This window comes from Lipotes vexillifer, unplaced genomic scaffold (assembly GCF_000442215.2).
Source record: "Lipotes vexillifer unplaced genomic scaffold, Lipotes_vexillifer_v1.1 scaffold685, whole genome shotgun sequence".
Lineage (NCBI taxonomy): Eukaryota > Metazoa > Chordata > Mammalia > Artiodactyla > Lipotidae > Lipotes > Lipotes vexillifer.
In genome coordinates, this window is record NW_006771436.1 from 1,945,455 (window position 1) to 1,963,622 (window position 18,168).

Genomic DNA, 18,168 nt, shown 5'->3' on the forward strand with positions numbered 1-18,168 from the left:
AAAGCTGGATCTGGAAGCCACGCGTTCTGGATACAGGATTTTAGGCAATTGAAATCCCTCAGTACTTCACTTCACAAATTGAGTGAATGATAAAACAAACTCCCTTACTGTCTGCTTGTGTGGGTGATAATGGCTATGAATGTGCTAGCAAAAATAAGAAAAATACAAATACAAGTACTGAGATCTATTTTGGGTCCTTCCATTTCCAGCCAGAAGCGTGGTGATTCTATTTTCTACATTCAGCACTTTGCATCACCAAGAAAGACTTCTCTTCTCCTTCTCCTTGACAGACTGCTTTCAACAGGAGTATGGCTACCCTGAGAACAGGAGCCATAAACATTATCCTCTGAAACAACCTTTAATTTGATTGAATAAGCTTTATAGTTTTTGAAAGTTAGAAGTCAAGTCTTGGGGTGATGACTTTTTTCCTAGAGCATAATGTAGTCTTGATCACTCTTTTTGGTATGTGACAAGCCTTCTTGCTTCAGATTTTAGGAATAGATAAGAAGCTCCAAGACTCATTATTTAGAGAATACTTTATTAGTTTCTGTAATCAAACCCATGTAGATAAGACCTTACATATTTAATACAGTGCGTTACCCCTGTACAAATGGAAAAAATTATGTTTAACGTTTCTAGACCAATATGGCTGTTGATTTCTGTACAATGCCAACCCAACATGGTACAACTGGGATACTTCTCCAAAGTTGACAGCACAGCTAAAGTTTCCAAAAATTCAAATTATATATATATGTATATATATATATATATATATATATAGATTTATTTATTTATATAAAAAGACCAATAGCAGTATGTTATGCATCAATAGCAGCAACAGCTTTTCCAGGTTCTGCAGTCATCTGAACAAAATTATAGAGACATCCAGCGCACTCCATTAAAAAAAAAAAAAGTAAAAAACAAAACCTCAGAAAACAGCAAGTTCTGTTACTGTTGTGGTACCTGGCACCATTTTTTTTTTTTAATTAGCTTCTTAATTATCATCTGGAAAGAAAACATTCTCGAATAACGTCATTAAAAACAGATCTGATAAAGCACAGTCACTACTACATATCATAAAGCAGGTACAAGATATTTTACACTCACAGAGGTATGATACAGTACTGTCCTACATCTATAATACTAGAGGATATAATTAAAAAGGCATTATTTGAGACTTGATTCTACTTTTCCAGCAGAGGGCCCAAAGGATGGTTATAACACAGCTCTGGTACAGAAATGCACCTTCTTAGATAGGATTTCCTTTCTTTAGTGGCACAGTTCTAGGTACTCACTGATCTTCATGAACATCAGCTAAAAACCGTTTTAAAAAATAAAAAAAACTACTGGATTCATACAAAGATGACTGAGTAGAGGCAAGCAAGATTCAACCTAACTAGTATTTGACCAACTCTGTTGTGCCTGAACGGTAAGAGCTCCACGGAAGAAAGAAAACGCCAAGTAGCACATCAAACCTTTGGGCCACAACCAAAACACAGCATCTTTTCAAACAGAAGCAGTAGCCAAACACTGCCCACCTGGATATGTTCAAGGATGCTGACATCAATATTTCATCATCTGCTCACTCATTCAGGAAGAAGGGGAGATCAGTTACTGTACTTTGATTGTGTTCAACTCAATCACCACGTTACAAAAATAGCAAGCTGCCATAATAAAAAATAAGGCTCCTCTATCCAGCACCAGTTATCTTCTGTTCTTCACCACCAAGCCTATAAATGCTATAACCATATCCAAAGAACATAACGGAGCAAAGAAACCACATCTGATGTCTTAGCTGGGATCATTGCATTGTTCAGGCTAAGCTATTCCTCTGTGATGTTACTGCCCTCATATTTCTGGTGTTTCATCTAACCATAAGGATTTTAGTTCTAAATTATATGCACTCAAGGAATGTGTGCACGTATTCGTATATAAATTTCTGACTGAAGATGCATGGCCATCAACAGTGCATGTTATATAGTAGGTGCAAGCTGGCAAAGCCTCATTTTCACTGGTACAGCAGCTGTGTGTCAGTGTAAATTGCTCCTATGTCCCTTGTGCACCTCCAAGCTCTGGACAGGATAATGTCAGAGACCATTTTACCCCTTTGGCTGCTGGCATTATCTGACTTCATCCTCCCTCTTTCCCCTCTCCCTTCCCCCAACCCCCTGCAACAGCCCACAGCCTTTAGGATTTTGTTTCTTCGGTTTTGATTGCCTGAGGTTTGATTGGTCCAGTTCTAACAGGTTTGGTGGCTATGGTGGGTGCAGGGGGTGGCTTTTCTTCTACTTTTTCCTGACAGACACCAGGAGGGTCGGTCAGTGTTTCAGGAGGTTTACTTGAATCACTGTCCACTTTCTGGGCTTTGCCTCCTATCTGTTTGTTCTGTTGCTGTTCAGAGAAGAACCGCTGCGTGGACTGAAGAACCTCTGCTCTCTGCTTTGCCTTAAAAAATGAGAAACAACAACTGAAAATGCTACAGTATTACCAAAGCTTGTCAATCAAGCTCAGTTCAAATTCTTTTACCAATCACAAATCAGTTTTCCCCATGTTGGTTTGGCCCCAAAGTACCTCACTGATCTTTTGGCTTTTAATGGATAGATTTCTTCCTGTTTTTGAAAACATTCCATGTGATTTAAAAAAATAATAATAAAAAAATTATAAAAAGAACAGGACCACCTCCCACCATCTTTTCAAAGTTTGCCCTTTTATAAAATAATAAAATAGAAATTGTTGTTGGTTTGTATCTTTTCTGGAACAAGCTTATTGATATTAAATTTTATTTAGGGAGGCTGCTTGCAAATTTGAAAACATATATGTAATACTTAAAACTTCTAGTTATCAATATGTGGTCTACAATAAAATGAAAAGGAAGCACTTATATTGTGGCATTACCAACACCTAGGACCAAATGTCTTGTGGCTGAGTCCTCTTCCCACAGCTCTCTTCTGCAGGGGAAGAGCATCAGAAATTAGTAACTACAACTTCACTTGATCACTAAGTTCTGATAGCTCCTACCACATTCTGAGCTGGTAAAATAATTTCCTAGTTTTATTGACTCTGTGCCCCCACAGAATATACTTACGTCAATCTGTAAATTATACCATTGTATAACATACACAATTAAAACTAAAGTTTCTACACCTCTTGCATATAACAAAAGCCCTTCATGTTCTATAGGTAACCTGTACTATATTCAAAGATCTGAAGCAATTTTCATGAAATCTGTATCCTTCCCCAGCCCATTCATTATTAAGCTCTAATGTCATTTCCAACATGGGGATGTATGAAAATCAAGTGCCAAGAAGGCAAGAGAACTGGAAACCAAGGCCAAATGGTTTCCAAAGATTTCTACACATACTAGTATTTTTAATAGTTATGAATGGATGGAAATCCTAGGCACATAGCCTATTTAAAAATGGGTAACATTTAACAAGCATTTCACTGCAGGGCAGTCTTTAAATTTGATTACTCAGCATCAGAAACAAGGGATATACACCCAGAAAGAAACTTTACTCAGTCAACCGAATTTTCTAACAGGATTGTCACAAACATGTTTCTAATTCAGAGTAAAGCATTTACTATGGACATTTCCCATTTGAAAGCAGTAAGCTCTTCTTTGTTCTTGTCTGACCTGATATATAAAGTGACAAAACTGGCAAAATTATTAAGACCTCTGAAGTTAAGTCTAGAAACAAACTGATTCAGCTAGCTGTACAGGCAGACAGGTAAGGTTTATGCTATAAAAACTGTCCCCACACAGACTCCTAAAGGCACCCTTCTGCATTAGCAAACCTCAAGTTTATCAGCGCCTTTTATCACGAAGGATCCCAAAGTGCTTTTTGAGTTCTTCATCTACAACTACACAATCTGTTGTGGAATATGGCTGCCTCAGGTGGCAGGCAAAAAAAAAGGGTATGAAACCAATTTGAGAAGAAAACTATACTTGGATGACTTATGAAGGAAGAAAAATCAAGATAGGTAAATGCCTCACACATTCCAGAGTTTTCACATAACCATGATTTATATCTTGGGATGGGGGGATGGGGGTGGGGTGGAAAGGGAGGGAAAAATAAAAAGAAAATGGGGAAGCCTATAATAATTCATATTACTTATTTGCTCTTCCAAAAAACGTAGCAGCTAAACTTAGATCTCCCTCAAATATTTATTTTGTAAACAATTCATTTGGCCACAGAGTTTAAAATGTTAACTTGTTTGCTGACTATAGCTGCAAAAAAACAAAAAACAACAAAAACATTAAAAAAAAAAAGAAAGAAAAAAGTGTGGGGAGGTAGGGAGAAAAAAAAGAAATTAAAAAAGGGGGGCGGGGTAGGATGAATAAAAGTAGTTAGTTTGGTTAAAATCTGCTAAGACAATGAATGCCTGGATATGCAGTTATGGGTCCAGAGGCATCTTAAGACATGGTTCAGAGACAGATTCTTGCTCTGTTGGCTGTTAACACTGTACTAACCTTCATGTCTTGTTCAGCCTTCAACGCAGCCTGGGCCTGATTACCTCTGACTCCAGATAGTGATCCACAAGGACCCCTGGCTACATGTGGCAAACGAGCATGGCTCATGAGGCCTGTGGTCAGCGGAGGAGGCATCTGACTGGCCAGTGCCATTGGTGGCCTCTGAACAGGCGCTGGGAAGGTGTTAGTATGTGGGGCTCTTACCAATGGAGGGACCAGGTTAGGCTGAGAGAGAATCTGAGTGAAAAAAACAAAACATACAACATTGAACTGTTAAAAAAAGAAAAAATTTGCCAACTAGACCAGGTTGGCTTATCCCAGAGTAAATCTGTGCCCATTCTGTCAGTGAAAGGAAGTGTATGGGTTTGTGCCATTCTATTGCAAGGATCAAGAACAAATGGGCCATGCTTGGAGAATCTAACAGAAAAATTAGGCAAAGCATGCTATGTCACTTCAGTTGGTTCTAGCATTTCAGCTACAAATTCTGAAGGGGAGACAGAAAGGCTATTAATTAGGATATCTTTAAAAAAAGATATAACTGCAGAAAAGGCACATACCTATACCAAATATAATCTGAAGATAAATGAAAATAATACTAATTCAACAAATATATGAGAGTGCTTATTAACTTGTTAGTCCTTCCATATGATTAGCAAAGGAAGCCAACATTTTTACACATACATTAGAACACCTTTTTGAATTTCCAGCTCAACTACATATAGTTATTTTAAAAAAACAAAAACCAACCCCCCACCCCCCAACTTTAAAACTAGAAAACGTTAAGCACTGGGACCCTTCTCTGAAAAGTCATCTTCAAAAAGATAAAAGGATCAGGACTGCAATGAATGATCAGAGCTGTGTGGGGAATCTTTTGACTATATTTCAATTGTCTGCTTTAGAACTATATGGTTACTACTTGTGTCTAGTTAAAAATTGTAGAGAATATATTTGAATGTCATAAATTTACTAAAAACTGTTTCTAAACTGGTTATAATACGGCAAGATTATTAAATCAGAGAATTAGCCAGATTAGCAATCACCTGCAAGTAAATAATACTCATTTCTCACTTATATCTGCCCACCTGGGGTGCAAACTGTGTAGGAAAAGGTTGTGTCATTCTCACAGTGGCAGGGGCTGACTGGAACTGCTTCTGATAGACAATGCTGTTCATTTTGCTGGACTGGCTGTTCGGACTTGTGGAAGTAGCCCTTGGAAAGAAGCCATCACTGGTCAGTACGGTAGTGCCACATAAATGATGCTGTTAGATTTTTAGAGACATTGCTCTTGGTAGATTCATCATACTTGGTAGTTGATGCAAATTTACCAAGGTGAGTTACCAAACATTACGGTGGTAATGAAGAGACACTGGAGGTGCAGATGTGAGAAAGCACACTAGCTAGATTTTCCCTGGGTTAAATTTTTTTTTTCTTAAAATAGAGTACAGCAAATACATTCTTAATAACTTAATAGCTTAACATTTTGGTAAAACTATCAGAATGTCTTATACTTACTATAGGAAAAGTGGCATTAAGTATCTAACAAACAAATGGTGCTCAGTTATTCGGATATTCTATAAGCAAACTTAAAGGCCCATTTTACCGGAAAGGACTAGACGTTGGTGTGGTGCTTCTACCGCTGATTGGAGGTGTGCCGGGCTTTATATCAATGCCACTTCCAAAGGCTTTTAGTTCCATTTCAGACATCTGAGAAACAGCACAAAGTAAACTTAATATTTCTGCAATTCCATAAACCAAAGTGCTGTGTTTAGTATTCTATATATGATAACTTCATCTGGCAAAGTGCAAAGAACCTTAGTACAAAATTCCTCCACAAAATTTATGAATTCTTTGTTATTAGGTAAAAACCAGAGGGGACCAAACACATTAACAGAGAGTAGATAAAAAATAAGTATATTGAGTTTGACATTTTTTGGAGGGTGGTAAAAACTGATGCATTTTATTTTTATAGACGACACAGATGCATATCTAAACTCATGGCCTTAAATTCTCAAAGAAACTGCGTAAATTTCTCTTCACTTACTTTTCCTGTGGTTGCGATCATGCTATGCTGTGTTCCAGCAGGGATTAATCCCCTGAAAGGCTGGCTTACTTGTGCAGGACGACTCATGCTCTGGGCCTGTGCTTGTGGGGTGGTATGCTGTAATGGGGGCTGAAGAGTCTGAGGCAGAGCAATTAAAGGCTGCCCGGTGGATCCAAAATTAGGCAAGGAAAGCTGGGAGGCTGGTAAAGGTACTGTAACCTAGAAAATAAGCAAACAGAAACTGTAACAATTTGCTTAGACCTGTTGTATATCCCTTTTACTATATATTATACATGACTCTTCAAATATTTTTGAGTAAGGTTTTAAACAGAATACTTCAATCTATTACTATATTTCACATATAAATTTTTTGCTTAGTGACTATCTCCATTCTTTTATTAAATATGCAACAATAAAACAGATTAGCAGTAGAGAAACTATACATATAAAATAATTATGACTATCTTTGAATTAACCCGTAGTACATGCCTAATAACCACAAAATACAATAAAATTATGAATATACAATTTAAGAAAGCAGTTACAACTTTCATTTTTATAACAGACGTTTTTATACTGTTTTCAGGTGTGGTCAAAATGAGCTTTGACAAAAAAAGTCTTTCAGTTTTCATACAAGTAATATTTAATTTGAACGTCAATGTGGTGATATTTTTTGAATTCTCACCCCCTAAAACAGCCACCAAAAATAGTTATGAGAAAATGACTAATGGCTTGTCTCTCTCCTCCAGCCCTCTACCAACTTTCAAAGAGTAAGCTGATTAATGACATTGCCAGAGGAGATAGTTTCATAAAAATATACATTTTTCACTGAAAATTATTATTATATTCATATACTTAAGAAATGTGTTTGTCATTTTTACTGTCATAACTCTGCCACACAGTCCTATGTATTATATTAACTGGTGTGGTGGTCTTCAGGGTCTTCCTTCACCTCTAGCACGAATGGGTAAAGCATTTATCACACTTACATGTAACTGCATATCCTGGACAATGGTTTTCAAATTTTTACATTTGTGGAATCTTTTGTTAAAATAAATGATTACACAGAAATCCATTTTAAAAAGAGGTAAAAAGCATAATGGATTGAAGTGGGGGTGAGAAGAGGGGTGGTATAGGACTGAAACATGTCCCACTACTAGTGGACCCCATGGAATTCCTAGACACCTCAGAGAGAAGTCTGAAACCACTGCACCACCTCCCCATCTTGGTTCTATTTAAATTCCCCAACAATAACAAAAGCAACAGCAACAGCGACAGCAGCAACAACAATAATAATAGTAAAGAAAATTGAGGAAATTTACCATGCCATAGTTTACCTGCTGGAGAGCACTTGGTGACTGGGCAGTGTTATAAAAATTTGTCTGACCAGGTTGTTGTACTTGTCCAGAATAAAGATTTGAAGCCTGGGTAAGATTCGCTCTAGCCTAGAAAATATTTTGTAAGAGGTAAGATTGAAATATTTTTCAATTCAGATATCAAGATCATGACTTCAAAGTAATCTCTAAGAATTTTAGCATTAGATAGAAAGGAAGATCTTGTTTTTTCCACTGCGCCATTTAACATTTTTTCTTTCAAAACTGTTTTCTTAAATAATTTGCTGCATAGGAATACAAAGACAGTGCATGATTCTAGCTCCTGCCTTACCTGGAGAAGATGTGTATCAATCAGTTGGGAACCCCCTAGTCCTGATGCTTGACCCAGCTGATGTTCATACAGTATAGGAATAGGTTGAGTATTTGAAGTTTGCTGAAAGGCAAGACCCGACTGTGCCTTGGCAAGTTCCTGGTGTTGGACAGCTGGGAAGTTGTGGATGGCAGTACCAGAAAGTACCACAGATGGCTGGGATAGACTGCTTTGCATGAAAGCTGGCTGAGACCTACAGAAGTATTAAAGAGAAAAGGCTTGTGTTAGAAGTTAATTCTATCTGGAATCTTAAGAATGAGTATCTCAAATGACCAAATACTCTAATCAGCACAATTAAAGAGGCAGAGTGTGTCTAAAGCACTTGTTTCAAGATTTAGAGCCCTGTATACAGCAAAGCTCCCCATGTAAAAGTTCTGGGAAAAGGCTTGCTCTTCCTGAGGAAATGGTAAGATTTCCTTCTCTTTAACAATGAGAATAATTCTCTTTTCATGTGTTCATTAGCCAGCTCAGAACCAAATCTGCTGTTTTTCTCTTTGGTATTGACATTCTATTCAAATTTATAACACCAATAGCTCTGACTTTCGTTATTTGCATTTCATTACTTCCACATATATGTGTGTGTATATACATACATACATATACATGTATATATATTTTTCCTCTAAGAGGTCTCAAGACCTCTATGGAATGAAGCAGAGTAGTAGTTAGCAACAGGATTACCCACAAAGTTTTGTTTTGTTAATTGAGGTATAAGGGACTTATAACATTACACTAGTTTTGGGTGTACAACATGATTTGGTATTTGTATATATGCAAAATGATCACAATGAGTCTAGTTAACATCTGTCACCACACAGTTACACATTTTTTTTCCCCTTGTGATGAGAACTTTTTAAGATCTGTTCTCTTAGCAATGTTCAGATATGCAACACAGTATTATGGTCAAAGGGTATAAACCTCCGATTATAAAATAAGTCATGGGGATGTAATGTACAGCATGGTGACTATAGTTAATAATACTGTACTGCACATTTGAAAGGTTTCAAAAAAAATACAATGCTGAAATCTAACCTCAGACTGCCCTATTATTTCTGGGATGGAGGTGTCCAATCTTTACACATGTGACAGGAACAAAACCCATTAAGCAGGAGCACTAGTCTAGGGTCACAAATATTCTTTACAATGTCCACTTATCAACTGTTTCAAATATAAAATGTAAAACATAAGCATACTGTTAAAACTACCCTGGTCCTGGCAGAAATTAATTCAAGGATTCCCTGTTAATAAACACTATGCTAGTTAGGTTCAGAACAAGAAACAGAAGACTGATGCGGTAGGAACACAAACAACTACTTTCAAAGCTGAAACTGGTGCCTTCCAAGTAGCCATTTGCCGCAATTACATATACAGCTTATATTTCTATTGGACAGGTCTGGTCTTAAAAAGTACATCTTCTGGGGCTTCCCTGGTGGCGCAGTGGTTGGGAGTCCACCTGCCAATGCTGGGGACACGGGTTCGTGCCCCGGTCCGGGAAGATCCCACATGCCGCGGAGCGGATGGGCCCGTGAGCCATGGCCGCTAAGCCTGCGCATCCGGAGCCTGTGTTCCACAATGGGAGGGGCCACAACAGTAAGAGGACCGCGTACTGCAAACAAACAAACAAAAAAGTACATCTTCCAAGGCAATTGTTAAAATGGGGGTTACAAATACAGAATTGCATTGCTAATCCATCTCCCATGGCTATGGAAGACATTACTATTAATTACTAAACTCTTTTTAACAGAGCTGAAAAGTTGCAAACTTTTCAACAATGTTTCAAACAGCCAGTACCAATTAAAAGGAGATTAGTTTTGAGATCAAATCTATTTGCTATTTCTAAATCTACTGAAGTTTTAAAATTTTAATTTTTTTTTTTAATAAATTTATTTATTTATTTTTGGCTGTGTTGGGTCTTCGTTTCCGTGCGAGGGCTTTCTCCAGTTGCAGACAGCGGGGGCCACTCTTCATCGTAGTGCACGGGCCTCTCACTGTCACAGCCTCTCCCGTTGCAGAGCACAGGCTCCAGACACTCAGGCTCAGTAGTTGTGGCTCACAGGCTTAGTTGCTCCACGGCATGTGGGATCTTCCCAGACCAGGGCTCGAACCCACGTCCCCTGCACTGGCAGGCAGATTCCCAACCACTGCGCCACCAGGGAAGCCCTAAAATTTTAATTTTTACCACAAATTTCAAGATAACCTCAAATTTAATAACATGAAAGAGACTGCCTATAATTCCAGTTGGGGTAAATAATTTTACTTGTAGTGAGAGAGAATTTCTTGGAATAATCAAACCCAAACTGTCATACTATACCATTACTCTGGTATGACAGAGTAATACCAGAAAATAAAACATACTATATAATTATACAGATGTACTAAATTCTACTGAATAATCTTTAATAAAAAACGGAGAGCCACATTTATTAAGTTTACTAATAACTCCGTTCCTTTGAGAAAGTTTGATTAGCTGAGCCTAGCTTCTTTAGGAGTAAAACGTGATCTGAAAGAAATGAGCTGTATCAATTGATGCCAAGTTTAATCTATAAAGTATGGAAATTCTACCTGAACCACTTAAAAAGCAAATTTCTAAAAGGAAATGCCTAGTTTTGCAACCTTCTTTACAGTAAATGTCCTGAAAGGAATTTTTTTTTTTAATATTTATTTACTTATATATTTATTTGGTTGCACCAGGTCTTAGTTGCAGAAGGCAGGCTCCTTATTTGCGGCTCATGGGCTCCTTAGTTGTGTCATGCGAACTCTTAGTTGCAGCATGCATGTGGGATCTAGCTCCCTGACCAGGGATCGAACCCGGGCCCCTGCACTGGGAGCATGGAGTCTTATGCACTGTGCCACCAGGGAAGTCCCTTATTTTTCTTTTTGATGGTTTAGGGCCATTACCATGAGTATCAATGACAGGTATACCATGATGATGACTGAGTTATGCCATGATCACTGCTATCATTCAACTCTTACCCCACCCTTCCACTCTCATTAAGTTGCAGATGAGAGACACCTGGGTTAAATCCAGGCTCTGCCACTTATTTGCAGTGTAACATTAGGATAAAATACCAAAGAATCCAAAAACAAAACCAAAAAAACCCCCACAACTTCTTCGAATGTCAAATGGGGATGACTTAATCTACCTTATATGGTTTTGTGAAAACTAAGTAAGTTAGTGTATGTAAAGGGCTGAATAACTATCATATATAAAGAAGTTCAATAAAGATCAGTTTTCATTACTTGCTTAACTGCAAAGATAACTTACAGTAGTGAATCTTTCAAAAGAATGGTTTCTTCTACACTACAGAGCATCACCACTCATCACCACTACTTCTATTCTTTGACACTGTACTCTCTCGCTTTTATTATATTTCACCCTGGCCTCTGCCCCCTTACATACTGTAATGATATCTGCCATGCCTCAGCTCTTACACAGAGCAGGCCTGGATTTAGAGTTGTTAGCAGCAAGATGGCACTCAAACTTTCAGGTCCTTTAGCAGCTATTTTCTGTGATTTCTAATTGTCATAGGACTGCTGTTAGCCTCTTCTTCAAGATGCTTTGATGCTTCACTTTGTTCAATAAAGACTGACAGAAATTACCAGAGGCTGAAGTTCATGACACATACTCAACACAATTATTTAATGTAGTTTATAAGAGGGTCATTGCATTTTGGAGGGGAAGGAGGGAGTAGAAAGGATATGGCAAGAAGGCTCAGCAATTACATTGTTTCCAACATCACATACATAATTTTAAAGCTTTTACCTATATGGTTGAAGTGAAGAACTGAATAGTTCCTGAGCCTGGGAAACAGCAGGTCCAGCACCCAAACTTAGCTGGGCTTGATGCTGCCCTTGCAGTGGTGCATAAATAGGGATTGGAATCTGCTGAACTGAAGTTGGCTGCAATGCAATGAAAAAACAATATATGAACACCATATACACAAATGACAACACCTGGAAAATAAAAATTTGAGACATGAAACAAAAGATTAATGCTATGTATCAGTTCCTTTTTAAAACAAAACCAAGTGTAAACATCTAAAATTTCTTTTCAATCCATTACTAGTTTTACATTGAGCCCCCAAATACTATCACACCACAAAAATGCAAAGAAACAAATATAGAATGGAAGAAGCCTGTGATACGTACCTGAGAGAGACCTGGTTGGAAGCCCTGTTGCTGAGCCAAGGATGGTGGAGCCAATCGTGCATGTTGGGTATTGAATAAATGACTTGTGTCCATATAGAAAGCTGGGATTTGAGCTACAGATCGGCAGGAAAAACAAGCAGCAATGAGTGTCTAAACTTCAGAATTTTCCAAATAGTAACAGAAAACCCAAAAAGCAGATTTCAAATAAAGTGAGCCCTCTGAAAATTAATACAGCCAAGGAAAAACTAGAAATGTGGAAAGATACAAATGCAAAAAGATGTAAAACTTCTTTCAGACAGGTATATGCAAAATTAAAACAATGAAACTCGAGAACTTGTGAAGGTAGATGAAAATAGACACTCTCATACAATGCCACCACTGGAGTATAAACTAGTAAAATTTTACATAATCCACTAAAACTGAAAATGAACCTACCTGTTTACCAGCAAATCCACTCCAATTTTAAATCTACCAACTAGAATTTAGCAAAATATTTCAAAAGAATTGACATTTAATAATTGAAAGAATTTGGTATAGATTATTAACAGATTTCTTCTCTATGTTTATACTCACTACTTTGTATTATGCTGTTTCTATATAATAGTATGTTTGGGAGAACTTCCCATGTTGTTTTTAATTTATTATCATTATAAACAATACTGCAATGAATGAACACCCTGATACATGTATCTCTGATTAATAAGTAAGTTTACCTGTACAATAAGATTCCCAACTATGAAACTGCTACTACAGTGACTATGTACACATAATAAAATATTCTGAGATACTTTTCTAAAAGAATTCTGCCAATTTATATGCTCACTAGCAATGTACTTTTTTAAAATTATTTTTTATTTTTATTTTTTTGCGGTACGCGGGCCTCTCACTGTTGTGGCCTCTCCCGTTGCAGAGCACAGGCTCCGGACGTGCAGGCTCAGCGGCCATGGCTCACGGGCGCAGCCTCTCCGCGGCATGTGGGATCTTCCCGGACCGGGCACGAACCCGTGTCCCCTGCATCGGCAGGCGGACTTGCAACCACTGCGCCACCAGGGAAGCCCAGCAATGTGCTTTTAAGAGCTTATTAATAACACCTGTGGATCCTTATTGATAGTGGGTATTAAATATGCTGGGTATTATCAATCTTCCTAATATTTCCCACATGGAAAGACAAAAAATAGCCTCACTGTCCTTTTACTTTGAATTTAAATCATTAGTGAGCTTGAATATTTTTCAAATGCTTATTTACTATTTAACTCAGCAAGTTACCCCCTGCCAATAAATATTTTTTTCTCTTCTTTGTTGTTCTTAGGTTTATTCTTCCTCATGAACTTTATCATCAATTTGTCAGGTTTCAGATAACAAACTCCGGTTATCTGTAGAGGGTTGGTTCTAGGACCACCCCCCAGATACCAAAACCTGCAAATGTAAAATGGGGTATATCATTTGCATATAACCTAAGCACATCCTCTCATATACTTTATTTATTTTTTAATTATTTCCAATTTATTTATTTATTTTTGGCTGCACTGGGTCTTTGTTGCTGCACGCAGGCTTTCTCTAGTTGCAGCAAGCAGGGGCTACTCTTCGTTGTGGTGCGTGGGCTTCTTATTGCAGTGGCTTCTCTTGTTGCGGAGCACGGGTTCTAGGTACACGGGCTCTAGAGCGCAGGCTCAGTAGTTGTGGCACATGGGCTTAGTTGTTCCGTGGCATGTGGGATCTTCCTGGACCAGGGCAGGCAGATTCTTAACCACTGCGCCACCAGGGAAGTCCCCTCTCATATACTTTAAATCATCTCTAGATTACTTATAATACCTAATACAATGTAAGTGCTATGTAAATAGTTACCTGTGTGCAGAAAATACAAGTTTTGTTTTTTAGAACTTTGTGAACATTTTTTTCGAATTACTTTCAATCCACAGTTGGTTAAATCGTAGACTCGGAATCCATGGATATAGACTGTACTGGACACTAATATGTCTACTATATATGTAACATATGTGTAAGAAACAATTGCCACAAACCCCAGAATGCTTGTCAAGGAGAGACAGCACTCAATTCTATGAGGAAACAAATTTGCAAAGCAGATCAAAAAATATTTAAACTTGAAAGGTAAGGGAAGAGAGAAAAAAAAGCATTAAAACATCTTCATTTTCTAAATTCCTTATATTCAAACATCTTACCTGCTGCAGACTGAGACACATAGACTTGTGGACTCTGTTGCTGCTGGGCAATAAGGGAAGGCATACAGCTTAACTGCGAAAAATGACTTGGAGAAGGCAGGCTGCTTGTCTGTAATTGTTGGGGTTTCACTTTACAAATATTAGGAGGGTCTGACGTGGTTGTAGATTTTGTACTTAAAGAAGAGGTAGTATAGGTACCAGCTCCTACATTCGGGAGAGGGATAAAATAAGGGTGAAATGTAGCATATTTTAAAGTACCACTGTTGTTCACAGTAAACTCAAGCACCAACCAGAAACTGGAAAATTAATATTTATGCCCACTGTGTACTTATTAGGCGCTTATATACAGTACCTCAGACCCAAAGTGGATATGAGGGGGCTTGTAAAAGACACATTTATCAGATGCAAATAAGACTATAAAATCTGGAGAAATATAAAAATTAAAATGAGGAGAAAATTTAAAAATAAACTCACAAAATAAGGAGGCTGAGAGCCTACAACATTGTTATAGTTTAGCTTCAAACTAATATTTAGTTTTTTAATCATCACAAAGGACAATCAAGAGCTTCATTCATTTATGGTGAGGCATAAATATTAGCACATAAATGGGCCTTGAGAGATCACAATTGCTCCTAAAAAGTCACATAAACGTAAGTGACAATATAGGTATTTGATTCAAAAGTGTGATGTAGTAGTTATTATTATTTTCAGATATCAAATGATGTTCTAAGAGAGGACCAAGACTGAGGTACCTCTGTTCTTGCACTTAAATCTACCAGTAGGATGACTAGCCAAGAAGGTCCTTGTTAGAAGTTTATCCTAGTTGAGGGGAATATGGGGAAACTAGACTCAAAGGAAAGGAAGTAGTTGGGTTCCAAAGAAAAAACTAGGAACCTCCCTAGTCCCTTTATTTCCTAATCTTCCTACCATACGCTCCTCCTGGTTCCTTTATAGCCTCACCCCCTATCCACCCAAGCAGTCTGGGGCCCAAGCTGGTAAGCATAATGAAGATGCCTTGGAAATGGGTGATGGGGAGTGCCTGAAAGGGTTTAAACAGGGAAGAAGTACAGTTGGAATACTCTCTTTGATTTGAATATCTGGGCTTGTCTTAATACATATATCTGATTCCAGATAATCTCAAAATAACTATAGTAAAACCTCAGTCCTTTTGGTGCTTGAAAGTAGCACAGAAAGCCAGAATACTGAAAATCATTACTGCATTCATTAAATGAGAACTAGCCAAAGCAAGTAAATTCTGTGCTGTATATATTTTACATGTATTGGAAAGGAGTTTCCGACTGTTTTGGAAACATTAGAGAGTATTAGGAAAGCTTAAAACGAATTTCTATTTTCAGTAGAAGGAGCATGGTTATACATATGGTAAAAGGGTATACCTTCTTAGAGTCAAATATTTCAGAAACATCTCTGGTTCTTTAAGAATGATAAAGCCCCATATGAAATATAGTTCAATGAAAGGATTACACACTAGAGAAACATTTAAGAAAGAAAAACACCTTCTAACTTGGGATGCTGATGGACTCTCCTTTAAAAAACAAAAACAAAACCCCAAAACTAATGGATATCATTTACTCAAATAACAGAATGGAAATTCTCTACCCGTAACTCTTCCCCAGAAAATATGTTAAACCAACAGACTTAGGCCAAGAGCTCCTTCAAATTAGATACAGATCACACAAAACTTAAAAGCTTTGTGATTCTGTGTTATTTCCGAGTTGGTCTAATTAGCTCTATGAGTTAAATAATAAAAATTAAAAGGTGAAATTTATAGAAAAATTTAGAGGAACAAGACAGAAAATTTCCCCCCAATTTCTTACCCATATCTGTATTGGGAGTTGGGGTTGGGAGAAGAGAGGGTCAAGCGAAGTATTTTAGTAAAAGCCATCATTAAATATTTGCCAAATTAAAATTGGGAGAGAGCAAGAGAGGGGAGGGAGGGAAGAAGTTCATAAACCAGCTGATAATTATCTCACGTGCAATCTTCTGTCTTTTACAAATAATACTTTGAGGGATAGTAAACAGGAAAAGATCATAAGAAACTTTAAATAATTTAAGATATTTAAAGAAAAGGTACACGACCTCTACCTGATAGGGAAGTTGTGGGAGTGACTGAAGCAACAGGAATCTGAGGCATCGATGCACTTGAGAATGAATTGTAATTAGCAGTGCTTGGTCCACTGGCACTACTGCTGACTCCACTTGCAATTGGAGGTGCTGTGGAAGTTACTGGAGATCCCTTTTCCCTAACATTTGGAGAATTTTCCCATGCCTTACGTGCAGACTCCATCTGCAACCAAATGAACATTTTTTAAAGCCAAAAAAAAAAAAGAAAATCACTATGCTAACAAAACTAATACACATATATAAACAAATATATATATACATAAATGTGTTCCAACTATAACCTTTTAAAAACCACATATATAGATTAGGACCATAAGGCTTTCAAAGCTTTCACTTTCTCCTTTATCTTTACTCAAATTGGAGGCAGTGGGCTTTAATTATGTCTCTATAGAGAACTTGTTGAAAGCTTTGGCAAACAGGTCAGTGAAATATAGTCACAGCTCTTGTATCATCTAAACCTGAGTCCCTATTCCTACCAGTGAATAAGGAAATGGAAATACCATGTCCCTTTAGGACTGACATAAGGCTCTGATTCTAGTAGGAAAGATACTAAAGGCCCTCCATTAAATATCCATTCTCTCCAGTCTTTCTTTTTAAACCAACAGTTCTCAAATGGCAAGTGACAGGTACCTTTTGTTTGGCTGTTTTATGCTCACAGTGTTTTAAAAGGCAGTATAACCAGACAGGTTTTAGGCTTGGGTACAGTAGAAACACTTCTTGTTTCACCTCCAGACCCCATCAAGCATTTTGGGTTCTGACTGCCACCATTTGTATTTGTGGTTGCTGGTTTTACCTGTAGGCTTGGTTTAATCTATCTAGAGCTGTTCAACAGATAGACAAATGCAAGCCACATATAATTTTAAATTTTCTAGTAGCCACACTTTAAAAAATAAAAATAAAGAGGTAAAACTAATTTTGGTAACATATGTTATTCAACCCAATATATCTACAATAATAATTAAAACGTATAATCAATACAAACATTGAGATGTTTTAATTAAAAAAATTAACATTTCAGATCCAGCATCTATTTAATTTTAAACTTACAGCACACACCTCAACTTGGATTAGCCACATTCAAGTGCTCAATAACTACATGTGGCTTGTGGATACTGAACTGGAGAGCACAGATGTAGATCCTCAACTATCCTGAGGCTCCTTGAACAGGAAAGGAACAAATAGAGAGATTCTGAAGTTTTTAGTTCTACTAGTCAAAATACTGAGCTGAGAGGAAAAATCTAAGATAACCTATAAAATTCAGCTGCAATGACTTACGCCAGGGTACTTTTCACAAATAAGATTTTAAAATACCACTGTTGGAAAGTTTGTAGGTCTCTGAAGTACCAACTTTAAAAATTTCAACGTGATTTTAATTTTAAATATTTGAGAAATATCACATATCTCCCTACTTTCCTGTTAAAACACACACTATATATAATATAACCTCTTTTTTTTTTTTTTTTTTTTTTTTTCTTGCGTTT

At 37.3% G+C, this 18,168-nt stretch overlaps 1 protein-coding gene across 2 annotated transcripts in view; it reads right to left on the reverse strand.

The window, feature by feature from the left end:
- Nucleotides 1-520: 520 nt before the first annotated feature.
- Nucleotides 521-18,168, reverse strand: part of PRRC2C (proline rich coiled-coil 2C) — a 98,737-nt gene continuing 81,089 nt past the window's right edge. For both annotated transcript variants that reach the window (XM_007446768.1, XM_007446769.1), the window contains 10 exons: nt 16,649-16,850; nt 14,546-14,749; nt 12,366-12,478; nt 11,980-12,116; nt 8,178-8,409; nt 7,850-7,957; nt 6,513-6,731; nt 6,072-6,175; nt 5,554-5,680; nt 521-2,445 (listed from right to left, as the gene is read on the reverse strand). In XM_007446768.1, coding sequence (XP_007446830.1) covers nt 2,188-2,445; nt 5,554-5,680; nt 6,072-6,175; nt 6,513-6,731; nt 7,850-7,957; nt 8,178-8,409; nt 11,980-12,116; nt 12,366-12,478; nt 14,546-14,749; nt 16,649-16,850 — 1,704 coding nt within the window. In that variant the 3' untranslated portion in view covers nt 521-2,187. The remainder of the gene's footprint in view (nt 2,446-5,553; nt 5,681-6,071; nt 6,176-6,512; nt 6,732-7,849; nt 7,958-8,177; nt 8,410-11,979; nt 12,117-12,365; nt 12,479-14,545; nt 14,750-16,648; nt 16,851-18,168) is intronic.